Source organism: Aptenodytes forsteri, unplaced genomic scaffold, assembly GCF_000699145.1.
Source record: "Aptenodytes forsteri isolate BGI_AS27 unplaced genomic scaffold, ASM69914v1 Scaffold1, whole genome shotgun sequence".
In the NCBI taxonomy this organism is placed as follows: Eukaryota; Metazoa; Chordata; class Aves; order Sphenisciformes; family Spheniscidae; genus Aptenodytes; species Aptenodytes forsteri.
The window spans coordinates 2,736,930-2,764,701 of record NW_008795035.1 but is presented as its reverse complement, the minus strand read 5'-3'; the positions used below and the strand labels follow the sequence as shown (position 1 = coordinate 2,764,701).

Genomic DNA, 27,772 nt, shown 5'->3' with positions numbered 1-27,772 from the left:
TAAGTCATCCACACTGAAAGCGAGTTGACTTCTCACCATTCCTGCTGTATGTTTACTCATTGTATTTCACTTAGCTTGAGCACTGAAATTGGCTCCCTGCCTCCCTCTCACCTCCCCTTTTTATTTATAACCCGTTTTCAGTTCTGGACTGAGTTTCATTCCAGTGCTCTGCAGTTGTATTGTGTTTCATGACACTGCAGAGGAACATTTATATTTTAGGAAAAAAAGGCTATTTCTATGTATTGTACCACTCCCTCTCCTTTTTAAATGTGAGCACTATCTCTTTAAATCCTATGTGTTGCATTGTCTGAAAGCCTTTTCCCTTTCTTTGGATGTTGGTCTATTTAATATGCTGTAAGTCGTTAGGATCTATTTTTCTTACACAGTTTGCACAACTTTTGGATAGTCTCAGTTATTTTATAGTCAGTGTCTAGTGGAGCCAAAGAGAAGAAATAAACAGAGCTCGTCTGCTAGCTTTGTCTTTACCTTGCTATTTAATAGTTAAAACTTTGTGGTATGTTAAGAGAGTTTCTATAACGTGGCACTTCTTAAGAACTCTTTTTAAAAAGTAGTAATACACCTCAGCCAACTTGTTCTTTTTAAGTGAAACTTCCAGAGTTCTTCAATTGAATCCATTCTCCTTAATAATCATCTGGTCTTGACAATAAATATGTCACCAAAGTTAGTTACTTTTTTGTGAAAAGAGAGATGGAAATCAACTCAGAATTTTATTTCATTGTTGCTAGCCTGTGAAAGAAATTGGAAAAATTAAAATCTGCAAAGAAATGTTCCTTTGTAGCTTATACAGCAAAGTAGGGTGGGTTAGAATTTGTCAGGTAACTGATTATTCAGAAATGAGAAGTTATTCTGCATTAGCTGCATTGCTTACTGTTTTCTTCATCATGGAAAAGAATAAAATGTGGTAACAATTTTCTGTATCTGGACTGCTGCCGCACATAATTTGGAACAACAGAGCTAAAGCCTTGATTTTGGTGAAATGCTTAGTCTGCGTGTTGGATTAAAATGTGTGCAACAAATCACTCCAATTCTATAATATCTTTTTGAACATTATTTTTTTATTTTATTACTGTAATGTTATTACTTTTCAGTTACAGACTTCGAGAACTGGGTCAGTTGCAAGAACAAAATTGGCATGAAAGTAGTTGTATATTTGTTCTTGAAAATGGATTGCCAAAATACTTTTGAAAATGGTCAGCCTGAATTGTTCTGTACATCAAATGCAACTGATAATGTTAGTCTCACGTGGTTAGTAAGCTGTTATTTAGAAGTCCTGTTTTTTAACCAGTATCCTAGGAAGACTAGATAATATTTGCTAGATAGACATGTTAAACAGATCATCTGTGCAGAAACGGATTTGTGAAGCAGCTTACGGAATGGAAAATAAATTTAGGCTGAAGTGTGCCAGCAAGTCAATATATGAGAACAATTTGCAACAAGCAAAGGTGAGGAAGACATGCAGAAATGGGGTCATCAGAATCACGATTAGAGGATAATATTCCTGGGGCTGGAATATGTGAGGCAGTAACTAACTTTTGTGGCTGACTAATACAGAATAAAGAGTTGTGATACCAGTGGAAGTTATTTATTGCGAGTGTTAGATATGCTTCCATGGATGTTTTTTACTCTTGTTAAAATAACGAGAGGCAACTTGGAGCTGTGATCTGTCCGCAGCACAGCTGTGGTATTTTGAGACATTGCTGCTGCCAGATTTATACCCCTGCCAGAAACAGTGCCCGAACGGTTGCACTCCGAGTCCCCAGTTCCAGTGACATCTTAGCACTAGCCAGTGTTAACTCTCAGCAGTTTGAGCTCTGTGCTGCACTGTGTGCTGAAGCAGCTGGGGAAGGGTCTTGTTAATATGGGAAGCCATCTCTGGCACTGGAAGGGAGCAGACAGAAGTGGCACGGTGATAATTTCTTCACATACCACAGCTAAACCTACCAAACCTCATTGGTAAGAAGTGTTAGACATCGTAGGAAATAGGTTTTAAAATATTTACAAAAGTTTTGTTTTCTTTCCTTCTGAACACCCTCTGGTATCTTTGCCATGTACTTTCCAATGATGACACATTGGGATCTGACTGGGGTGAGTAACGGTGTCTGACTGGGGGGAGGAGAGGACAGGGAGTGCTTAACAGTGAGTAATTATTTAAGGAAATGGCCCGTGTGGAAGAAAGAGTGTTGTGATTGGATGCATTTATCAACTGGCATTTCAGTGTCACCTGTGGATGGAGAATTATTGTGTCTGACTTTTTAAATGGTTGGAAGTCAGTGCATTGAGCTAACATGGGAATGTTGTGTTGCGTGTCTGGTCTTGATTCAGTCCGTGAAGTGAGGTGTGCGACATGTCCCCTATTAGGAAAGACGGAGGTAAATAATGGTTATCCCATGGGTTCCTGAGCATGGTCATTCAGTCTTCTGACCAGCACTTAAAAGCCACAAAGTCCTGTATGCAAAACATGATTTCACGATAGCCTACAAGCAACAGAAAGGGACATTTTGCAAGTGAAAATGGAGTTATGAGCGCATTGCCCTTCCCTATTTCTCTGGTACAGTGGCACACACAGGTTTGCATTAATCTTTTGGGAGGGGTATGTATGTAAAACATTCTGTTTGTTCTCTCTGTCCTTATCAGGAGATTTTAGTGTGTCTGAAAATACCCAGTATCACTTTGAAGGACATTTGGCAATGCTAAACCTTTGTGTTCTGTAACTCTCTGTGCTATGGTGGTGTTTACTGCTACAGTCAGCTTGGTCATGCCGTGCTTTTGTGTCAGTTCTGAGACTGTAATTCTTGGAATTTTACTGCAAAAATTCTCGTTTCAGGCACAGGAGATCCTGCCTCCTCAAAGGAGGCACATGGTGTTTTTCTCCATCATCTTTAAATGTATTGCTGCTTTCTCTGAAGAGAGTAAAATGATTGAAGTACAGTGAAACATACAGTGATGGAAGCTGTGTTTTTCCATTAACAGTACAGTTGTTTGTGTAGTGAGAGGTATCATATGGTTTCCAAGCCTGTCAAGAAACATGGCTTTCTCAAAGAACTAAAATTGTAAGAGATGGCATTTCTTACCATATCTACGCTGCCATTGTGTCACCACTTATTTCAGATTTTAGATCAGAGTATCTGATACACATTTCTTCCATTCCTGGTTTTTAAACTCAGGAAAAGTGATAGGAGTTCTGTTTGTGCAAGCGCACCTGAATCAGCTGAGGTAAATGTGGTTATATGTGCGTATTTTTAGGATTCACTTAAGATTCTTCGTTCATGGCTCAGTGAAAGCTAATTTTTTAAAACACTGTCTTTATCCCTGTTCCAAAAACATAATTTGCTTGATGTCATTCTCATAATCTAGTTGAAGATGTCCCCCCCCGCCCCCCCCAGCAGGGGGGTTGGACTAGATGACCTTTAAAGGTCCCTTCCAACCCAAACTATTCTATGATCTATATCATTCTTATTGGTGACATTTGGGTTGATACATTCAGAGTTCCCTTCTCCCCCATTAATTTTTCCCATATATAAGTGTCCAGCCACTGGACATTTTTGGAAACTCCTTTGGAAATCCCATCATCTGTTTTTCTAATCCTAAACCTGCTTCTTCTAATCTAAAAGTTGTGTTTAAGGCAAATTTTCCCACTCTATAACAGAGATGTGATATCTTTTCTTATATATAGCATTCTCAGCACCTGCCATCCAGGCCAGGTTTCTTATATATAGCATTCTCAGCACCTGCCATTCCAGGCCAGGGAAAGATGGAAGCTCAATTTTTCATACTGTTCCTGCACCCGACTGCAGAGCACTGCATTTTAATTACCCAGTGTTTTTTTCTGCTTGTAACTGCGTAGTTACTAGTTCTCTCACCATTTAAAATTTCTGTTTGTACTTTAAGAATGCCATTGAAAAACAGAACTGCTGTAAAATTCTTTTTTTTTTCCATTAGAAATACACATTTTGGATGCTTGAGAAAAAATAGTTGAAATTTGCCTGAATTTGTGGATCATGAGGATTCTGCTACTTGAAACTCAGACCGCCAACCTTTTAGCTTGCATTATTCTTTGGCTCTGTGAGATCAGTTTCCAAAAGAGCATTCTCAGGTACAACTGGTTGCGATTCTCTTTTCTGATGGCTGGCCAAGCAGTGGCATGGGCTGTCAAGTGCAGTGGGTCACACGTGAGCAGCGCTGAGTAGGCTTTGCAGAGATGAGACTGTGTTTCTGCCTTGTGCAGTCTCACTGCCAATGTTCATCTTTTATCCCCAGCTGGTAAAAAAACAACAAACAACCAACTGACCAAACTGCAGAAACAAAAATGCTGCTAGGCAGGAAAGTAAGTTGTAATAAAGATCAGCTTTAAGATACTTCACTTGCCTTAGAGCCCTTTCTGACCTTCCTTTCGTTCTTTGTATGATAATGGAATATTCCTTTCCTTCCCTTTTCCCCTGTACTAAAGAAGGGGAAAGTTGCCAGTTTGCATTGCTGAGGGTGGTTTCAGTTACACAGCAGTCTTGGCTGGATTTGGGGGTTCATGCAGAATTTACCCATGTGAAGTGCTAACAGCTAGGAGGAATGCTTCCTCCCTCCAAGCAACGTTCTGGGTTTGCTGCTCAGCCAGTGTGCAGCACAAGGTGCTGTGTGAGCTGTGCGTGCGGTGTGCCGAGAACTGGAAAAGCAGCACTCATTTTATCGTTATCCATTTCTTTATGATGGCAAGAGATGGCATTTTCCTGTTTTCAGTAATGAGATCTTGATCATGGTAAGATAAATGCTGGCTTGCTAGGGTCCCATCCTTTGACCTTTGCATCCATTCAGTTTCCGTTTATTTTAACAAGGGTGGAGGAGTCAGTCAAACTCCCTAACAGGTCGTTACCGGTTTGCAAAATCAGGCTGTTAATTTGAAACACCAAGAACTCTTTATAGGAGATTTATAAGGAATGAATCTTGGAGGAAAGAGTGACCAGAATTTTATCCAGCATCCTTGCACTAGAATAATTGTTTAATCTGAGTTCCGTTAGTTCAACACTTTTTTTAAACTGTATTTTTACATTAAAAACTATATCGTGCTTGAAAACAAACAGAGGTTAACATGAACTGAGGTCTGAAGATGTGCATCTGATGTCGAAAGTCTTGCATTATCCTGGTGCTCGGAGTCTCCTTGGTGCTGTCCAGCATTCCTTGGAACAATTATCATTATTTATTGCTGTGCTTGGTTTTGATCAAAGCCGGCCAGTACTACATATTTCAGCAGCCTCTCTGGTGTTTTTAGGAACATAAAGGATCTTTTGAGAAGATAACTAAAATTATTTGATGTTTGTGGCTGAAACAGGAACGAGCTCTAGATCAAAATGCAGCTTGATTCTTTCCTGTGGACTTAATAAGCTGGACTCTTGCATGGTGTAAACCAGCCTCATTCTATTGCCCTCTTGCTTCTTTTGATGGTATATGAACTTAATGTGGTTTTACAGTTTCTGCCATCTTCTCTGTTGTCTGAGGCTCCCTGTGGAATTATTCCTTATCAAAATAGCCAAGAAGTATGTGAAGAAGCAGATAAAGTTGTTAGATAACAGTGACTAATGCCTTACTGAAGGCTGCCTGCACGTGCTGAAATTCACATTAGAAGTGACTTAAAACATTTGAATTATCAGTTGCACATCTTTAAAAAATCATTTTACTAAAATAATTTCAAGTCTCAGCATTCTTCAGTTAAAATGAAATTACCTCTGGAAAAAAAACCCAAACAAACTGTGTAATAGCTTTTCTGGCTATATTTTCCCCCTCCCTCTCTTTTCAACTCCTGACTGATCACTTGGAACCCTGTGTCTGAGCTTTACTCATTGAAGTAGTTTGAGTAATCGCAAATGACACAAACATATAAGGAAACTTCATTGTTACAAAATAAAGATTGGGGTTTTAAGCTCTCATCCCAAGTCAGTGCCTTGTAGCATAGACCCTAGGGTTTACTGCATCTTCTGAAATCAGCATAATTCATAAAACCAAACACCTTCAAGGAAAATGGTGTAACTCAAGGAAATCTCTTTACATGTGATACCATTCTCTTTTCATTTTGCCATGGTGTTAGTGGAATCCCTTTTCCTTCTCGTAGGCCTTCATCTTGTAATGTGTCAAAAATATCAAACTCACTATTAAGATGCTTTAATTTTAGAGCTCTTTTTATTAAGCCTCTGTATTAAAAAAAAGTGGACTTGAAGTGTGTTCTCCGTGGCCATAGGTCGGTGTGTACATCCAAATGATCTTTTTCTTATGCATTTTCTGACCTTTAGAATTTTCCATTCAGAACGCAAAAGAAAATCTTACTTGTGAAAAGGTGAAAGATTGTATTTGAGAAAACAGAAGGAACGCTGTACTGAGCAGACAACTGAGTATTAAGAATAAAATTTATCAAGGCAAAGGATTAGGGGAAAATAAAGTCTATAATTCTCCACACTAAAGTGCTATGAACTTGGATAATAACAAATAGGAGCTGGGTTTGCTTGGTTTTGAGTGCATATTTGACCTACTTCTTGTTACTGAAAACTTGTGGAAAGATTTGCATGATTATAAAGTTAACTTCATTGGGTTCACCATATTTCTAAGTCATATTAGCCACTGCTAAGTCATTTATAGCTTGAAAGCAAACAATCGTAAATGCTGATCCATTCATATTCTACCATAAAACACAAGATGGGTTATTCACTACTGTCTGTCGCGTGCTTCCTGCTGTGACAGAGAACAAAATGACTCCTTTTTAAACCGTCTATATATAAATGGCACAGGGACAATCTACAATGAGGGATTTCATTCTGAGGAGGTACACTGGAGATTTCCTCTTGCCAACACAAAACTGTTGTGTTTCTAAATAAATTGTCATCTATTGTTTTAAGTAGATAGCGCTCTCAGACCGCATTTTGTTCAAGGATGAAGATTTGATCTTGGAACTACAATTTTTTAATTGATAGGTGTAACTGATCATGGTTTATTTGTATTCATTTTGGTGCTGAAGGAATAAGATAAAGCTGGTAATATTTGGTTTTGTACTACCTGCTTCCAAAGCTGCATTCCTACAATGAGAAATGAGAAAGAAGGCAATGGAAAAGCAAAACAAGCCTGTCTAGCTAGGAAAATGAAAGCGGTTACAAAAATGCTTAAAAATGGGAAAAGAACTTGATAGAAGCTGTAGTGTAGAAAATTAATATGGGAAGTGAAGGGACACAGAAATACCAAGCCAAAAAAGTTAAGGCGATGAAAAGGAATTAAGTAACCAAGAGTAAGAGCAATGTTACCAGAGATTCTGACCCATTTCGTGATGAGGCTCACAGAATTGCTAGAGAAGAGGAGGGAGAAGAGTTCGGTAAATGTAGCTGTACTGTTTGGAGGGGATAGGGCAGAAATTTAATATTTGCAGTCTGATAGCATTTAAGGATGACATTAAATAGCAATAATTGCATTTACGTATTTTTATACAGCTAGGCCACCTAACCAGCACCAGGGAGACTGAAAAGAGCTAGCTAAAGGGTTCTCATATCATGCAGGTTAATTCTCCATAAATCTGGAAATACAGGACAAATTTCCAGAGGCTGGAAGAAAATTATTATTGTTCCAATATTTTAAAAGGAAAAGAGATGATCTGGGTGATTATAGGTCTGTTAAACAGGCAAAAGATAGAATAGCAATTATAGGATGTGATACAGAGTTAATGAAGAGTAAATGGTATTAGTGTCATTTAGTACAAGTTTATCAGAAATAGGTCTTTCAAACTAACTTGATATCCTTTCTGAGAAGATCATGTTTAATTGGTGAAGATAACAGTGACAATATGGCACTATCGTATAGCTTACAGGACTTCCGTAAGCCATTTCATTTGTTCTATCAAGGAGTGGCTTGCTTAATCAGCAGAATTATAGCATATGGACATAGCATCCCTGGCTTGGAATGAAGATTAGTCAAATGGTGGGTTTCAAGGTGCGCCTGGTGTGGGGAGATGGGGCAGATGGGAAAGGCATCTGTTCTTACTTCTGCCCTATTTAACACTATTTATCAATGGTTTAGTGGAAACATTATTGTTAACAAAGTTTGGAAGTGGCATGAAATTTGGAAGAATTTATAATGACATGACTCTAAGGCAGCATGGATTACTTAGTGACCTTGGCTGAGGCACCGGGTAACTCTTTCAGTACAGACAAACACCAGGTTCATAATTTGCTGGCTATGCTTACAGGATGCTGGACTCTGTCCTGGTGCACCATAACAGACAATCATTTTAGGGTCGCTTGTGAAGAATTAACTGGAGTGCGCACCCCGGATGTACAGGAGACAGCAGGAGTTGGCAGTACCACTGTTTGGTTGTTGCCCTTGGAGAATGGAACAAAATAAAGCCTACTAGTATTTTATTAACATCTTAGTTTAATTCTGTCTGTTGGCTAAGTGGCCTGTCCTACCATAAACAAATCAAAGCAGATGTGTTCCACACGCCCTCCGTTCAGCTGTAGGCAAAACTTACCCACATTATCTGGTACAGCGTATGCCTGAGTAACAGTGAAAACTCCTCAAAAAACTTCCTGCAGTCTGTATTCTTTTCCCTCGAGACTCGTTTGAGAACAACACTTGTGGAAATAAACATATCCTAACTCTTTTATCAGTATTATTTTAATTAATGCACTGCATATTTAAAACAAACTGATGAAAAGACCTCCCAAATAGTATGACTGGAGATTAAACCAAGCAGCAAAGGGAACCTGCAGAATCTTAAGTATATAATACTCCTGGTAAAATAGTCGCAATGTATTTATAGAGATGCTTATTTTCAGTGGATTTGAATGAGAAGAAAACTTGAGAAAAATCCTCTGCAGAACACTGCTAGGTAAAATTGTTGGGCTGGTGGGCAATTTATGCGCAGAAGACTTGCTAAAATGTGCTGTTGTTTTGCTTTATTGTGAGTTTTGTTGTGTATTTTTATTGTGATGCTGATTAGGTTTCCTCTCTTTGGCACAGATTACAGGACCGGCCCTTGCTTCACTTTGATAACCAACCAGATGTGCCAGGGACAGCTCAGTGGAATAGTCTGCACAAAAACCCTTTGCTGTGCAACAGTTGGGAGAGCATGGGGCCACCCCTGTGAAATGTGTCCTGCCCAGCCGCATCCGTGCCGCCGAGGCTTCATTCCAAACATTCGAACTGGGGCCTGTCAAGGTAAGTTAGCAGCAAAGCTTCCCCGAAAGCTGCTGAAATTGTTACTGGATTAATCTTAATTGAGTTACACTGCTGTGAATAACCTGTCCTAAGCCATTCTCAGCTATATGTGTGAAGAATGGAAAAACATTGTCAGATGCATTACTTCATGATTCAGTGAGTGCCTGATGTTCAAGTGAGTACATTAGTAACTTAGGTCATGTGAGAGCAGCCAGCATCTTAATGAATTTCTCGCTGCCAGCAGCCCTTTCCCTTGGTTCTGTAATGGTGTTTTTCTGAGTGTACCACTCGATCGTTCTGTGGAGGAATTTATTCTGTTTCAAAAAGCACTGAAAACATGCAAAAATCAATCTGTGGCAATATTGTTCCATTTATCCGGTGTGGGATTTTTTAGCTAAAATTTGTTGATTTTGGATTCATCTTGGGTGTCTTATCTCTCGAGCTACACTGCTTCGACCTGGAGAAAAGTGCATGTCGTGCCATTTGAAATGCCCTAGTATATATTTTATACAATTTTGGAAATGCATTTGCATTTGTTTCAAATCGTAAAATCCACCCAGATGTTGCTTACTTCTTTCAGAGCATGCCTTACCATAGAAAGTCCTTACACTGCTTTTGGCTTTTATTCTAATACTTCCAGCTGTATAAATTCTTTTATTGTCTGGATGTCTGGCAGGAAACAGGAGAAAGTTAACAGGGGCAGCTATGTATTAAACTGATGTGGATTATAAATTCCCAGGACCGTATCTTTGGGGCTAGTTTATTTCAATCTGTCTAACATTTTCTAATAAGTTGCAATATTTTTGAAAATAGGGGAGATAAAGATTATAAATCTATGAGTAATTTTATTTAATCATGAAATTCCTATGAAGGACTTCAAGGCATTCCGTTGCATTAAAAAATGTAGATATCCTCTGTCACAGGCCAAGTCCTGGTTGGTGCCTGCAGACAGGCATGATGAACTTCGAGATGGGCATGTTTGTGTATGCCGCATAATGTGCACATATTTTGACCTCAGCCATTCTGTTCCCCTCTCTCACTGTTAGGGGCAGAACTAAATTGTGCAGAAATCTGTGAATCGAGGTTCTGGACGCTTCTGAAATCTTATGTGCATAAATATGTGGCCCACACCCCTGAACTCATGCCACACCTAGTTATATCCCTCTTGTTTGTGTCACGGAAAAGCTGCAGTGACCTCTCCAATGGGTTTGTGCAGTTCAGAATAAGGCTACTTCTGCTTGCTGCACATTTCTTAGCATGCAGCTACATTTATACTAATCTGTGTGCGGTGCCAACACAGTTTTGGCCCTGTATGTTTGACTTGTACTTTCCAGTTTTCCCTTCTCTTGTAATGTGTTCATAATTTCAACAGATCTGCTATGGAACCACATATTAGCTTTATTTTTCATGCAATTGTACTAAATCCAGTCCTTTTGAAATCAGATAACATCCATTCAGACTGAAGACATTTCAGGGATTTCACATCCATATTCAATCTAAATAAAGGAAAGCAGGTTAAATAAAATCCAGGTTCTCTGAAGAGAAAAAGGAACCGTTATTATTGTGTGGAGAAGTCAGAAAAAATAAAACGGAGGGGAGGGCAAGTTTATTTTAAAAAGTAAATAGAATATCGCTGCCCACAGTTTGACTTTGTCTGTCTGGCCGAAAGTTAAATTAATATCACAGCTGAGGTTTTTAAAGATACAAAGGAGGAAAATGAAAGCCAAAAGGTGGGATTTTGAAACAGACATCGTGACTCAGGAGCATGGAGAAGTCAGAAAAAATAAAACGGAGGGGAGGGCAAGTTTATTTTAAAAAGTAAATAGAATATCGCTGCCCACAGTTTGACTTTGTCTGTCTGGCCGAAAGTTAAATTAATATCACAGCTGAGGTTTTTAAAGATACAAAGGAGGAAAATGAAAGCCAAAAGGTGGGATTTTGAAACAGACATCGTGACTCAGGAGCATGACTTCTATTTTTTTAACTTTTTTTTTTAAAGTCAGTACAGTGCCATGAAGTCTGGCTGATTACTGTTATTAAAGCACAGCCTATTGCTGTAGCTCGAGTCCCTGCAGCAATGTGGCTGTGTCGAGGGTGCTGAGGCTGTGCTAGTTCTCTGTGCCTCCCAGCACAGCGGTTAGCTCAGGCACAGCCCTGCTCTGCCTCTGCTGCTGCACCCCCCGACCCGGTTCAGGCGGCCGGGGGATCTTTACGTAATGCTCTGCGATGTGGTACAGATATGCCCCTTGGCGTTCCTGAAACTTCCTACTTGTGGCTCCCAGGGAAATTGCCTCTTGGCCTTTTGTACAGACATAATACTTTGCTTTTCAGACTACGAGACACATTACAGCTGGCTCTCCGGGATTTATAAAGGGAGATTTGAAGGCGTCATCTCCTTCAGCTTGTGTCCCTGCATTGAAACCGATCCTAGTGTGAAGCCTGAGAATTCAAGAAATCGGGTTTTACCAGCAGGAGCTGGTACTCCTTGGGGAGATGGGGGAAGCACAGGCGTTTGGGTTGGAGAGTGGCAAGTGCTCCGTTTGCTCCCGAAGGGCAGGGAGCAGCAGATACAGGGCAGCCCCTGGGGACTGTGAGCCAGACCTCCACTGTCTCCTGTTGCAATGCCACTCCTTCTCCTTTAGTCTCTTTTCTCTAGCGGTTACTAAGCCGCAGCAACGCTTTTGCAGCTAAGTGACGACACACGTGTTGTGCTAAAATAGCTGTGAGGCCAAAAACCAGGGCCTTTTGAAAATGTTTGTCTTGAGCTTCCTACCTAGCCTGTGATATCATCTTTGTCGTTTCATTTTCTCGAGTGAAAAAATTAAAAGCAAAGAGAGAGAAATAAAGGGGAAAAAACCCTCCAAATTTATGAATGTCTAAGCAGGTCGTTAATCATTCCTCCCGAGACATTAATTACGGCTGTGAAACTTCTTGAGTCAAATCCTAACCACAGCTTAAGGTCATTGGTGCTGATCTTACTGGAGTGACGAGTTAGTAATTTCCATCAATAATGACTCTGCAGTTCCCCGTGCCTCTCCCTGAGGCCCCCTCCATGCACATTGCACGCTGCTCCTCCGCGGCTCCTGCATCTCTGCGCTGGTGGGCTATGTGCTTTGAGTCAAATCCTAACCACAGCTTAAGGTCATTGGTGCTGATCTTACTGGAGTGACGAGTTAGTAATTTCCATCAATAATGACTCTGCAGTTCCCCGTGCCTCTCCCTGAGGCCCCCTCCATGCACATTGCACGCTGCTCCTCCGCGGCTCCTGCATCTCTGCGCTGGTGGGCTGTGTGCTGTATGGAGTTGCCAAGATTTTCAAAGGGGCAAGTGATTTTGGGTGCCCAGCTTCAGATACTTGAAAGGAACCTGGGTTTTGGCAGGCTGTGTTCTCTGCACACCATTCCCCAGATGTTTTGGAAAAACAAAGCAATAGCAGTTAGATGTTTAATGTCTGTAACAATAATAACCATGTGAGTTCTTGCAGAAAATATTTAGAGTACTGTACTTAATCATACTTTGCATAGAGTAATTACAAAATTAGTGTCTGTCTTCGCAAGCAAGTATCATAATATTATGATGGGTGAAGAATGGATTTAGGCATATTTACTTTAATTCCTGTGTAGACAAATTATTATGGCTGTTCTTGAGAAATGAATTAAAAGTGGGTGTTTTTTCCTTTTTTATATGATAGATGTGGATGAATGCCAAGCCATCCCTGGGATCTGTCAAGGGGGAAATTGCATTAATACTGTTGGATCTTTTGAGTGCAAATGCCCAGCTGGACACAAGTTTAACGAAGTGACACAAAAATGCGACGGTAAGAACTTTTAGAACTTTCTTCTGAAAGTGAAGGGGGGAAAGTCTTCTTTTTGGGGCCAACTTTGTTTAGAAGTTTGTAACAAACTTTCCAGTCTCTTTTGCCTTGAATATGCAAATAGCATTCTTCACAACAAATGCAAATAACCGTCCTTTCTCCTTCTAAACCAGAGAATCTTAAATATTGGCCCTGCAGCTTTTTCCAGCCTTTTATTCACGTAATGTTTTACAGACTTAAAGGTACATCTGAAACAAATTAAACATTAAAACTAAAAATACTTTTTAACCGATATGTTGCTTTAGAAATGCTTGAGGCACGTGTCTCTGTGGGGATCTTTTAACCAAAAAGTGTATATGGACTGGAAGGTTCAACACATTCCCACCTACTCAGGTAAACTGTATTTAACATTAATGGGAGTTTGACACTGCTGAGTGAAGACTGCAGGACTATGCATCCTTACAGTTGCAGATGTTAAAGAAGGACAAACATTTTATCTTTCCTTACTGGTCATCCTATTTTGGAAGTACAGTAGGTGCTAGATATTAGTGTGGAAATTTGCAGTGCGTGATTATGGAATCTTGCTAGCTTTTAACTGTGATAGTATTTTTTCTCTCTATAATATAATAATCGGGCATAGATGTCCCCTTGCTTTAAGAGAATTTTGGATACATAAGGAACATAGTACTAAAATGTGTCATTTGCACAGTTTTGATTCATCTTCTTTACAGTGCAGTCCACATAATGTTTAAACCCTTATAACTGATTCTGCTTTCAGTCATTAGACAAGAATTAAATTCATTTGAGCAGACAAGTTTCATAAGTGGTTAGTGATTTTGAAAAGCCAGCTTTCAATGGCATAAAGGTGTGTGACTGTGAGAGTAAGGTGTGCATCCACCACCCTTTCTTGCATCAGGTGCCTTTAAGGAAGCACTCAAAATTTTTTAGTCATTTTGGAAGAATCATGACTTACCTTTTCAAAAGAAAAATCCTTATTTCAAGCAAAACTTTATCATTTAATTGCAGGTCAGGGAAAGCAATTTCAGAAGAGTTTGTACACAGCATGGTTTTCATATTGACTGCCAATGGTTTTGGCAGAAAGTAACCCACCTTTAGGGTAGAACAACATTGCAAGTGTTTCCTTCTGTGGATGAAGTACCAAGAACATGGTGAATAGGAAAGACTGAACGTGTGCCTTGTTAAGTATTAGTGCTTGAAAAACTGAGAACTGTAGGCTTGCATAGGCTGCATTGTATAAACATTCCTATGGTATTTTTCGATTGCTGAATCATGTCAAAAAAAAAAAAAAAAACCAAACAAAAAAATCCAAACAACGAGCAAAAAAACCCAAACAACCACCACCTTCAGAGCCTGCACTTGGTAATAGTTGAGGGCCTGGACCCAAGAACCTGGGATAGCTTGGTTCATTCCCAAATCCCACCACAAATTTCCTGCCCCATCTTGTGAAATCCCTTTGGAGTGATCGCCTGGCTGCAAAGATAGGATGAAGTTTTCTTTCTTCAATTCCATACCTGTAAATTTTTAAACCTCAGCAGACAGAGATTTACTTTCAGTACATCTTCATGTTGCGCGTACTACAATTCACAGACTTAAAAGTAGCACCCTTATACCAGCGGCATGAAATAGGATAGTGATTCAACAGTTAAGAGCATAGTCGCGTAACAACAGAATATCCATTCTGCTTTTTTAAATGATCCCTTTGAGTTTTAAGTTGAAATCTCCAATATAAGACAAGGTATTTGCCTTATAGTAATTAACTGCAATTAACTCTAATACATAATTATTAACATCTGATCATGTGCTTGGTTTAACTTCCTATCCAGCAAGTAGGACTTCTGACAGCTGTAATGTGTCCTTGGTCACTGATTTAGTAGAACTGGGAGCTACCTGCTGAATTACCAGTACTGTTTTTTCAGTGGGTCCCCATTAAAGTAAGATCACGATAGAAATCATCAGGTTCAATGAGACAACGGAACAAGATGGGAAATGAGGTGTGTTGGCCGAAATTCTCTTTATTAGCATAGTTGGTGGAAAACTGTATTTTAAGTGTTAGATTATTTCACTGCTTCATATAACCATTCCTCTTCCAGTTGCATTAATGCTGAGGTAAATACTTTTTTGTGGTGAATGGGGCGAGTAATTTTTCCTGGAGTGACATTTATGTCTGCGAGTACATCGAGTGTACTTACCTTTATAAAACTCGCGTACTTAACAATGACAATGTTGCTTATATGAATGTCAACACTAATATAAATAGTGAAATACTGTTTGGGTTAGGCTCAGACCTAAAATAAAGAGTGATGATTTTGCTTTTAAAAAGGTCGGACTCTATATAAACAGTGGCAACACTGACTTTAAGATAAACATTGGTGAATTTGAGTCAGAAAATGCTTGAATCTGATCCATTTACGACTGCATTTTTCTCTGTTAATTAAGGGCTTTATTCAGACCAAAATTCAATTTCCACATTTTTTGTCACTGAGACGTTTGGGACTCCTGTGGAGCATAATCCTGGAGCAGAAGCCAGAAGTCTCTTAGCTGTGTTCCCAGGGCACTCGGACTTGAGGCTTTGGCAACACCCTCGAAGTAGCACTGAACAAAAAAGTCACACCCCTCTCACACACCCAAGCGAGGAATGCGACCCACATCATGACAGCTAGCAAGATGCTGGGCAGGAATGTGTGCACAGGGGGCCCAAGGCCCCGCACCGCTTAGGATGGGTCGGTCTGCAAGGTCTGGTTATCTCTATGCCACCCTGGTCCCTCTGCTCCTTTCCTGCAAGGGCAAGGGGCCACAAAGGTCTTAGAGCATCCAATGCTTTACCTAGGGGAAGAGGAATTGATAATTTTTATATTCCTGAGTTTTTGTATTACCGTCTTCACAGGAGAAGTAGAACAGAGATCCTCTCTACTTGCTAAAGCGCTCATTAACAGTCCTGTGGGACTTTGGGTGTTCCCCCATCTGTTGGGGCCAAATTCCAATTTAGGCGTTACATTTAAATTCCTCCAATCGTTTTTAATGACTACGATATTATTCACTCCTTGCCTTGGCGTGTTGGGTGGTGTTGCAGTATTTCATCTCAGAAATTTTTGTGGTTGGTGAAATCATTATTACAGCCATGTGTCTATCTGTTTGTAGATCTCTGGAGGAGGGGTTGGGTAGAGTCCTGTGATCCCATTATTTCTGGCTGGATTCTCCCTGTTGGGAGAGCAGCTGGGTGATTGTAGATGGCTGTGACAGGCAGTTGTCATTGATCGCTCTAGAGAATAATCTCCCTTTCTGCTCTGCTTTAGCTGATTCTTCTTGTAGGTACCATGGAAAAAAGTGAGCTGTTTTTAAGCTCAGCTGGACTCCAGGTTCCCAGAAGATGAGAGCAGCGCTAAGTAGATACAGCTGCATTGTTAAGACAGTCACTGGAAACCAGGGGGAAAGTAACTTCACATCACAGGCAGGCTACTGATGGTAATTAAGGAGCAATTGGGGCTGGCACAGGTTGTTACTCACATGACTGTAGATAACATAAACTCCTAGCTGTGGACGAAAGCCTTCAAGTTCCCTCTGTTCATGTATGCAGCTATGATCAGGTATAAGAAGGCATTTGTTAGGTTTTTTTTCTGCAGACTTTGAAAATTTTTTTGCATTGGACCTATGATGATGATGATTTAGTATATGGATTGAGATTTGTTAGTGAAGAAAATCACGATATGGACTTTTATTTTAAAATTGGTGACAAAATCTAAGGGGAATTATGGACATTGCCTGACTTCTGCAGTAGATATTTCCGTTACTGTGTAGAAATCTGTTGAAACTTCGGAACATTCACTTAGTGGAGAAAGCCAGGAAAGGTAACTTTTGTTGCCTGCAGTCATCCTGCTTTGAGCTATAATGTTTGCATTAGTTAAACAGCGCCTAGCTGCCTAGTGCTTTTATATGGGGAATTTCCAAGAAAAACCCAAGTGTGGTAAGAAGGATGGACAATTCAACAGGTGCTACGCTTCCCTTTGAGTCAGTATTGAACCATTGCCTCAGTATGGTGCCAGGAGACACTGTGCTGCTGGAGATACCGTGAGACATAACGGTTAAGCTCCTGATCGCCAAGGTCATTACAGGTCCCATGACAGTTTTCTTAATTCTAGTGTGCAGAATTCAAACTGGAGGGGTTATGGTTTACTTACAGTTAGTAGATCCCCTCTGCAGTTTAAGATTTTCATCCATCATTATTAAGCAGTAAAACAAACTCCCTGGCTTTTTGCAATTTACAGATTGCAAAAATCTAATAATAATAATCTAAATAAGATTTACTTATTTTCTTAAGTTCTGTTTCACTTGTGTTTATAAGATGCGAAACAAAAGATCCTGATTGAAAACTGCTGATTGTGCCCTTAGTACATAAGTTAGGAGGGGTCTCAGACCACACTGAATTTGATCGTTAATACTAATTATAAAATACCTATTCTTGTGCCAGAACTAATTTAGCTAACCTGCCCCTGCTTCTCTTTTTGCCTTGAAGATATTGATGAATGCGCTACCATTCCTGGAATCTGTGATGGAGGAGAGTGTTCAAACACAGTTAGCAGTTACTTCTGCAAGTGTCCTCCAGGGTTTTATACAGCTCCTGATGGCTTAAAGTGCATAGGTGAGTAGAATCCTGTAAATAATAAGACAGTAGGTGTCATGAACATTCATGAATATCTAAAATGGGTAACAGTGTACCAGAAACGTATTTCAACTTGTGGTCTTGAAATCCTTCTTTTATATAGAAGTACATCATGTGCCTATATATGTATTCTGAAATGAGTTTTCCATTTGCAGGATGTGTTTCCTCTTTCCCTCTTTGTTGTGACCTTCCCTTTCATTTTTCTTACTACAGTTTTTCTGTTATGCCATATTCGTTGCCTTAAAATAGGCAGAACTTGTTTAACACATCTCCTTGATATTCTTGCTCTCATGTTTGTCTTTGATTTAGTCCATGTGATATTCAGCAGTCATTTAGAAAAGCAGATATACTTGAGAAAGAAGGTAATCACCCCAAACAGCTTTTTTTTCCCCTCATTCCAAGCGTTACGACCTTAATGCAGATATTTTTCATTAAAGGAAGTAGCATGATAAGCTGGGTGTGGGACATTTGTATCTGCTTTCATGATGATGATGATTTGGCAGTGCTGTTCTTTCAGGCTTCCACTGTGGCAGAGCAGAACCTGTCTTCCAAAGGCCAGACCAGGAACCAAAGGACTGTGTGAATTAACTGACTGCCACTGCAGTGCCAAAGCCATGAAAGAGCAGTGTTAGCACTTATTGCTTCTGGGAAGCATACAGCCTGCTCTGAAGCAGGTCAAGTATTCAGTTAGTTGGGTTTTTTTCTCATTTTTATGCAGTAATTTCTTTTTTCACTGCCAGTGCTGAATTTTGAGCAATTATTGTCATTTGAGAAGCAAATGAAAGGTTTATTTCCTCAGTTTTGGCTTGTTTATTTAAAGGCTCATACACAGTGCCAGCACTGGGGTTCAAGAGAGCACCCTGTGTTTAGTACCTTTGGTAGAAAATCATCTGGGAAAAAATTGAAAAAAAACCCCAAAACTTCACAGACAAAAGTATCAAATGATATTAACTTCCCCAAGAGATCTGGAAGTAGTTTGGGATGATTCATTTTGAATGGTGCTATTCTATTTCTGCAGGTTGTGAGAAATGAACTGTATTTCTTCCGTTATCAAGAACAGCATTTTGGTAGATTGGATCCATACTGTACACTTAAAATGCCAGTGGGAGTTGCTTTTATTGCTTCAGATTAATAGCTCCTAAATGACTGTGGATCATTAAATCATTGATTGCTGCTTGTACTTAATATTTATGAAGGAGAGTCACCTTTCTGTAACGAAAAATTTCTCGAGATGCACAGCTTCCATTTGCTTTTTACTTTTTATAGTCATTGCTCAGTCAGGACTGCCCAACATTCACACCCTTGTTATATTCCTGCAGTTTCCAGCCTTTTTTACCCACGGTATTTGTAGGCTGAGATAGTTCAGCTAAAGAATTGGGTATTTAAATGATGACAGGCTGTGTTAAGTAACATGCTAGACTATGAGCCATCATTAAAATTTTGGCTTTGTGTCCAAGGCAAAACGTGCTAAATGGGAAGCGCTATTAATTATCTGCAGATATTTTGGATTCATGTCTGATATGCAGACTGCATGCTTGCCATATTAACAAGGGCAGAGCCCCAATCTGTATTTGAGCTGGGCAAAACATGTAATCTTGATTTGATTACAACATGCCTGTCTTAAGTGAAAAGTGTTAGCTGAACGTGTCTATTCTGTTAGAGATGAGGAAGTGCTTCTGAGAAATGCGTCCCTTATGGGACTCAAACTAAGCAGCACTGGAGCCAAGCATCCAAAGGAAGAACCGGGAGTTCCATTATTACAAACCTTAAAAATTAGAATAGGCAAAGCAAAGATAGTATCTCCTAGAGCTGGAGACAGGAGCAGGACATCTCAACCCAAGTACATGAAGAGTGCTATGAAGAAAGCTGCTAGCCTATACGTCCAGCTGGCATAAATTTGTTTGGTCAGTGTTACTTTTTGATGCTTTTTTCTTTTTTTAAGAGGCACATTTTTCTTGAAAGCTATTTTCACAGTGATTTTTTGCCTTTTCACAATACTATATTTTTGTAGTGAAAAATTTAAAATATTAAAAGCTGAAACAGTAAAGAAGTTGTTTCCTGCTGTTCTTGCCCTTATTTATGTGTTTTGCCATTTGGAACAGAAAATGAAAGAGGAAAAAAAGAATCACTCCTGATTAGGAATATGGAAAGATTTGGCATTTTTCTCACAAACTTACTGTCTTTTTCTGAAAATGATGTGGCTTTTGGATAAGCTCTTGCACCTGTAGGTAGAAAAGATGTTTGCTGTGTGTTTACCTTTTTATGGCACATTGTGTGCTTGCACAGATCCCGTGTAGATCCTTTTTCCACTTCTGCTCGTTACTGCTTTTAAATGTTTCAAAACTTGGTACTGACCAAAACTGAGAAGGGTGAATTACAGAGGATGATGATAGGGTCTGTTAGAGGACTTCCTTCCTTACCATCCACCCCATCATCACACCAAGCATCTGAGTATCTCTCCACTCCATATGAAGACCAAGATTATAACAGATGCAGTGGGGAACCATTTGCATCAGAGCTTTATTTGATTTTTGAAGTGGTAGATTAAGGAGTATATGTGTTTGGCAGTTTAGTTGGGTACCAGGAGAAAATGGAGGACCAGTTAGAGAACTGAGTAGTTGTTTGTTTTGGTTTTTGGTTTTTTTTTTCTCTGCTTCAGACTTCCATTATATGATAATATGAGTGAACTAACTAAAGTTTGGAAGCAAAGGCCAACTGACTCTTTTAGCTGTACTGTCAGTAATATCCATGTTCAGGATTCCAGCTAATAAAAGGCAGAACCATCACAGACTCTCCCAACATATCACTATATATCAATTTCCTCAAAATAATAAGAAACTTCCCTGCTTTTTTTTATATCCACTAGAACAGCTAGTAAACTCTGGAAAGCACTGTTACTAGACAGATGAATCCACCATGCCCTGGATAACTGAGATACTGTTTCTTTAGGGAATGGTGTCTGCTGTTGTAAGGTTATATCTGCAACTTTTTCCTCTACATTTTGACAGCAAATGTTCGTATATTTTAGAAACAAACTTGGTCTGGTTTATTGTGCAGCATCAAATCACACCACAGCTTATATTGAGTTTGACATGATGTGACATATTGTGAAACAATTGCTCAGAGCTTCAGATTGTATCACAAGATTTTTATTTTTTTTTTTTTTTTTAAATTTTGCTCCCATCCACGTCTTCTCTCCCTTCTCTAAGCTGGGGGATCTCTGTGCAATGTTCTTGGAGCTGACTGTATGAAATCTGGGTACAGGACGTTCTTTGTACAGCACGTGCTTACCCTTTTCAGACAGGAAGCCAGCACATCTCCATAAACAATGTGATGGCACCAGTTAAAGCTGTGTTGCTCTTTCTTGCCTGCAAGCCTATATCTTGACAAATCACTACATACTTCAGCTGGGGAAGCCATGACTAATGAAAAATTAATTAATGCTTTGAGAGCTGCAATGCTGTGAGTTTATTGCTGTAGATCAGTGGTTTTCAAATCATGTACATCAGTGGCTTTCAAATCAAAGCTTGAACAGAATTGATCTGGTACTATCTTTAATAGAAATGACACTGCAATTTGTCTTTGGGGGCACAGAAGCATATTTTATTGTATACTGAATACACGTCTCTATGCTATTTTTGCCTCCATTAATTCATTGCTGTTCCATATTTCACTTCAGCTTTCTCACAGGAGGTGTTACACCTGAATCCAAAGCAGCCCAAATATTATCTAGATTTTTCTGGCTTTCTGCCTTTTGTTTTCTGATTGTTGTAATGTTGCAATTGCTATGTCATCGATAATGTAATCAACCAAGAAAAACGGGACCATTCCCTTTTGTGAAAGTCACATTCCTCGTTGGACTGATGATTACATATCCATTTCTTTCTCTTGGTAGATGTGCGTCCTGGATACTGCTTCTCTTCTCTGACCAACGGGCGCTGCGGCAATCAGCTCCCCCAGCCTTTGTCCAAAATGCAGTGTTGCTGTGACAGCGGCCGATGCTGGTCTTCTGGTGCAGCCACCGCTCCTGAAATGTGTCCGATCAGATCCACCGGTATGAATCCACCTGTATTCTTATGAGTGTGGTTGAACACTGAATTAGGCAGTGATTTTCTTTTATTAGTAATGCTTTCATTAAAGAACTACACAGAATGGTTGAGGCTGGAGGGCACCTTGGGAGAGATGAGCAGAGCCTGCTATGGCAGGTTGCTTCGGACCCCCAGAAGGCTAGGGCAAGCAGACATAAACAAAGGATTTTATCTGTTGCTAATTAATGTTTTGTAGCCTGGTTATTCCAATCTTACCTGATTCAGATTTTGTTTTCAACATCCTCTTCAGGCTCAAGTTACTTCCTCCAGAGCCTGATAGATCCCTATTCCCTCTGCAGTTTCATTCTCATTGGAAAACTGGGGTTTCCTTCCTCTTACGTCTAGCTTTCTGAGGTGCCATTTATTTCCTGAAGTTTGACACAGAACATGATTTCTGTCTGCTACCAAAATGTGCTGTACTTTATCGCCTCCCTGTGTATTGAGATCCCCAGATAATGTGAGATTTGAATTTAGAGAAGATGGTGAGCAGATTGTGAAACTAAGTGTGAGGGAGTGGAGGAAAAATGTTTTTGAGATTGTTTAGGACTGGAGACTTAATGAAATGCTTTAGAGAAGGAGAATACAAGAAGCTTAAGGATTGATGGGAGGAGCTCAAGGGAGGTGCAGAGTTTAGGGAGGAATGGGGGTCATAACACTACAGCAGTGTAACTTTGAAGAAATTGTCAGAGGTCATGTATGGGAGTGTTTATTATTCTTGTTTTTAATCCTTTGAGTGAAACTGCGTAATACTGGAGCAGAGATCTATGATCAGAACTCTTGGAAGACTCTTCCTGGTTCTGTCACTATCTCATTAATAATATTTAAACATGTTAAATGTCCAAGACTGGCTAGAATAATGCTAACAAAATAGTGTACTCTATTGATGCTCAGCTGAAATAGGAAGACAAGGAGAAGGCTTTCAATCTTAACACAGTCCCTGTTTTCTTTACATTCTTTCTAATTATTCATATCTAACTGGTGAATAAACTGGGTGGAAAAGTGAAGTAATTTGGCCAAGGCTGCAGACTGAGACGTGGTGCAGAAGGAGCTAGAACCCAGGACTTCCTGGCTCATAAATCCATGCAAGGTCTTCCAGATTATGGTTACATGCCACTTCCCCCCCTCCCCCACCCCGACTTGGGATATAAATTGAGACTATAAATTAGTCTTTTCCAAAGTGCTTTGAAATGCTTTGAAAGGCCTTACACATATTTAAGGTATTGCTGTCATCATTTAATCAAGCTCAGTTATTCCTTAATGTATCCTGAGAAAGCAAGATGAGGAATTTAGAGCTGTCAGTGGCCCAAAGTCCCTCTAACTCTTAAATGGAAATTTACTGCAATATAAAGTGGAGCACTAGATGCATAATGTAACCAAGCGGTTGCGTTTTCAGTGTAGGCAGCAGACCCAGATGTTACCATAAAATAGGCTGTTTATTGCTAGAAATTATACATGGAGATTAAAGTTGCAATAAAAAAAGGCTTGCACTGTATTTCTTTGCATAACACAGCTATAATTGTTTATGTGGAATGACGGGGTTTACCATTGACACTATAAATACTTTAAAAGTGGTATCTCAGGCATCCAGCTGCGTGTGTGTGTTCAGTTCTCACCTCAGCAGTCCCTTCATGTGTGCTAATTCCATTCCACCGATGGGCAGCCCCAAGGCCGTGACTTCTTTTTGCACAGAAGGCCTAGGCTCCTGCTGGATTGGCTTTGGATAATTGGGTATTACCAACCTAGAGTGAAAAAGAAATACAGTATTGTTTCTTTCACCGAGACTGGTCAGTGGGTTGTAGAGAATGTGAGATTAGAAAATTTACTATTAAACCCACCATCATTAGCAAACATTTGCATAGTGGAATTTATGTATGTGCATACACAGACACTGTTTCTTCTGAATGTCTCTGTTTTATCACAGGTAGACCGCTGATTGAGAATAGATTCAGCTCACATATGAATAGGCAAAATAGAAAGCTAGGAAAAAACCCAAATAAACAAAATACAATGCATAATACAATAAATTCTTCTTGGGAATGATTTAAAGATTTAAATCACTCTAAGGAACAATAGAGGGAAATGCAGTGGCACATGAAACAAAGTGATCACCTAAGAGCATTAAAATAAATGCAAAGATCATAATCAGGAAAAGCAGAACTTTAGGCTACCAATTTTATTTAACAGATCCTCTGTGATTCGGGAAGAGCTTCTAATGTGTTTTACAGGTGGAAATAGAAGTGAGATGAAAGTGTTGAAGGCTGAAATATCCAGCTTAGTTCTCCCAACACTGAATTTATTTTTCAGTTCTCATTTTTTATATTGTTTCAGGATTTCATGCATCTCTCTAGCATTTTGTTTTCATTATATAATTCCTCTCCCTGTTGTGCCATAAACTTTAAAATTTTGAAGTTCAAAGATATTGGCTGCACAAATAGTTATTTGTGTACACACGAATTTTGGACATGAATTAGGTCAGCTGGAAATATGGTCTTTAATTGTGATACTCTGCGTGCATTCTTTGGATCGCAAGTTCCAAACCCACACTTCCCAAAGACAAAAGAGTTGGGGGGCAGGAGGAAAAGTGGGGCAGTAGGGCAGATGCCACTAATAGAGATAAACAATAGGAGAACGCATAACACTCAGCATAGACTGTGCTTACAGCAAAATAGATCATTTTCCCATCGTCTGGGGAAGGATGAACTCGGTGTGGATCTGACTCGGTTTCTCTTTGTCTATGCTCCTTAGACTGCACCTCACTTGGTTTCTGCTTTTATTGGCAAGCTTCATTTTCACAGGGAAATAGTGTTAGTGTATTCGTTCTCTAATTGGTTTTGCCTCATTGCTTATATTTATATTTCTTTGTTTTAGGAGGTTAACTTTTAAGAAATCCAGTTGAAACTGGGCTTTTTTCCCTGTTCAGTATTTTTCTAACTCTGTGGCAAGCTTTGTATTAAATTAACTTGGGATCAAGTCCAAAAGTCCTTCTTTAGGTAAACTTCCCACTGAGTTCATCAAAGATTTTGCCTGAAAGAAGACTAAGTAGATTAAGATCAGGTCCGCGCCTCACTGTTCAATTTCACATCCAGAATGTCAGTTATGCTATCTTTTTACTAGCAGTCTTCTGACAGGTAGTATTGATAGCCTCCTATGGATTAATGACTCAATTCACAGAACAAAGCTTGTTACTATGAAGGAAACATATAGGCTCAGATTTTCCAGATTATTTAAGGTTTGTTATTGCTAATCTGAAACACTGCGAAAAGGGGGAGAGTTGGATTAAATGGGAAGGCTACAAGAGTCTAAAACAGCATTCGTGTTTTCATGTTTCAGATGAATATCGCAAATTGTGCACAGTAGCTGCTCTGCTGCCAGCAAGACCTGACCTTCCTCCGGGCCGTCCTGACGTCATCCCTCCGCCACTCCTTCCTGGTGTTTACCCTCCTCAACATCCAGAAATTGTCTATCCATCTCGGGCTCCACCACCTCATGGTAAGAAATAAATAATAAACTTCCCCTGCACCATTTGCATTTAGCTTCTTTAAAAACACGCGTTTCTCAGGAGCAGTGTGCTCCCTTCAGCTGTTGGTATCTTTTGCGTACTTTATGTGGACGTATGGTCTCTGGATATCCTTCTAATCATAGCCTGGTTACCACGTATCGTACGGCAAGTGTACCTCATTGGTAGTGTTTTCCCTCTAAAGACAGGGAGAAAGCAGCTTCTTTCAGGTTGTTTTCCCCACTCTCGCTTGGCCAGGTAGGAAATGTACCGATAAAAATACTAGTCTGCTGGATGCTGAGGCTGACCCAATGTGAAGAAAGAACTTTTTCAGTGATACGCATGGATAGGTTAGGTTTCTCTAGAGCAAGGAGGAAGCCAGAGCAGAATACCGATGTATTCCTTTATTCTGTCCCTTGCTCGGGGAATTTACTACATGCCTATATAGTCTGCATTAGGCATGTGCCACCTGAAATTGTTTGGCATAGCCACATACTCTTTTGCAAGTAAGCACAAGCTCATTTTGCCCATGCTCTGTGCAGATGCAAGCAGGTTCTGCTTGCACTGGCACCAGCTGAAACTATTTAGTCTTGGTTCAGCACCAAGCTGAGCTAATGAGCCTAAGAGGCAAATTATGTTAACTCAGGCCTGACACTGCACTGACGTAGCTGCACAGCTTCTGGTCAGCTGGGAGCACAGAGCCAGTTCACGTCTGCCTGCCAAAGACCATATAGGCATACCGTCCAGGGTTATCCCTGCCCTCCTCTCACTCTGCTGTCTATGAAAACGGAGGTAACTGAACCAGTCTGCCTGCTCTTTGCTACTGTAGGCTTTTGGTAGTGTCCCTGCAGTGCCACGTACCCACTTTACCACTAGGTATGAGCAGACTCGGTCCTCTTTTGTCCTGCAAAAGAGGAAAACGGGATCAGACTTGCCACAATGAAAAAATCGGTGTTTGCTAGCTGTTTTCAGACAAATCTCTGAGAGTCAAAGTGCCGTTTTTTCTCTCCCAATGCTGATTTTGCTATGTAATTCACATTGTGATGGAAGGTAAATATCGACTTTTAATGGAAAACGCCGCACAAGTTGCGGATTACCAAAAATGATTATGGTGAACTATTAAAATATTTTCCCAACTCTTATTTCAGTGATCTTGCCGGTGAACTTCACTGACTATTGCCAACTGTTCCGACATCTCTGCCTTAACGGGCGCTGTATTCCGACTCCTGGGAGCTACCGCTGCGAGTGCAACAAAGGATTCCAACTGGATGTTAGAGGGGAATGCATTGGTATGTGGTTTTCTGCTGTAAATCACAGAGGGGAGTTTTGTTTTAAAGAAAAAAAAATTATTTTCCACACAATGTAATAACTCTGAGTTCTTAAACAAAACAGCCCCCCCTCCAAAAAGAAAAAAACAGTAGACTTCCAAGAACTAATTGCTTTCAACTGCAAACTTATTTTTACAGCAGTTTTGCCTTTAAGACAGTATTTAACAAATCTTGTAACTTGTCACAAAATTATACAGAAGCAAGGATTTCTTATTTTACTAACCTGTGACTATAATGTGTTTATTAGTGATTGAAAATGACCTCTTTAAAATGCTACCAGCTCTTTGATTATGCAAATGACCTCTTGTTAAAAAAAATACAAAACAAACCAGCAGTCATGATCTCTGGCTTAGTAAGATTTACAAGTCCTCTTTCAGCTCATCTGGAGTATCTTGTTGGGCTCTTGAGCCCTTTAATTTTGGAACTCAGCTAGAGCTTGATGATAGGGGCAAGGATTAGCTGTCTCTTACATGCAAGATTTTGCTTCTGTCAAAATCTGTGTCTCTGGTGGGGCTGGGAATGTGGAGGTGTGGGATTAAGGCTTCTTGCACATGCAATACCTTGTCTTGTTGAGTACTCATTTTTCCCAGCTCCTGCTTAGCTTAGAACATGGGATCCTCTTACTGGGAATTTAGTTGTGTCCCCTTTCCTTTCAGATTGAAGCACACTATTTCTCCAACTACAAAACAATAAAATACCCCTACAGACCCGAATACCTTTCAACCAATGTCTTAATAAAAATATATTGTCTGTGTTTTGCAGATGTTGATGAATGTGAGAAGAATCCATGCATCAGTGGAGACTGTGTGAACACCCAGGGATCCTACATATGCCAGTGTCGTATAGGATATCAGAGCACGCCAACTAGAACAGAGTGCCGAGGTAAATTATGGTTTTACAGCCATATCTGTACTATTGTATACATACCAGGAGGGAAAATAGTTTTTAAGCAAAAAAAAAAAAAAAAAAAATTGGATATGGCAGTAAAAATGATTAACCTGCCTGAGCTGGCTGTTCACAGACTGGGTTATGAAGAAGGACATTTTGTCTTGTGCTGAAAGTATCTTGGCACCATTTGTGGCTTTGAAGTGGAAGAGACGTCTTTTCTTTTTTTTTTTTTTTTTTTTTTTTTTTTAACTTTTTTTTTTTTTCTTTTTTGGTGAACAT

General features: G+C 39.8%; 1 protein-coding gene across 1 annotated transcript in view; it reads left to right on the top strand.

The window, feature by feature from the left end:
- Positions 1-27,772, top strand: part of FBN1 (fibrillin 1) — a 142,846-nt gene that overhangs the window by 31,635 nt on the left and 83,439 nt on the right. The window contains 7 exon segments of the mRNA XM_009276493.2: positions 9,004-9,201; positions 12,893-13,018; positions 17,547-17,672; positions 21,589-21,747; positions 25,112-25,270; positions 26,426-26,566; positions 27,368-27,487. Of these exon segments, the coding sequence (XP_009274768.1) occupies positions 9,004-9,201; positions 12,893-13,018; positions 17,547-17,672; positions 21,589-21,747; positions 25,112-25,270; positions 26,426-26,566; positions 27,368-27,487 (1,029 nt within the window).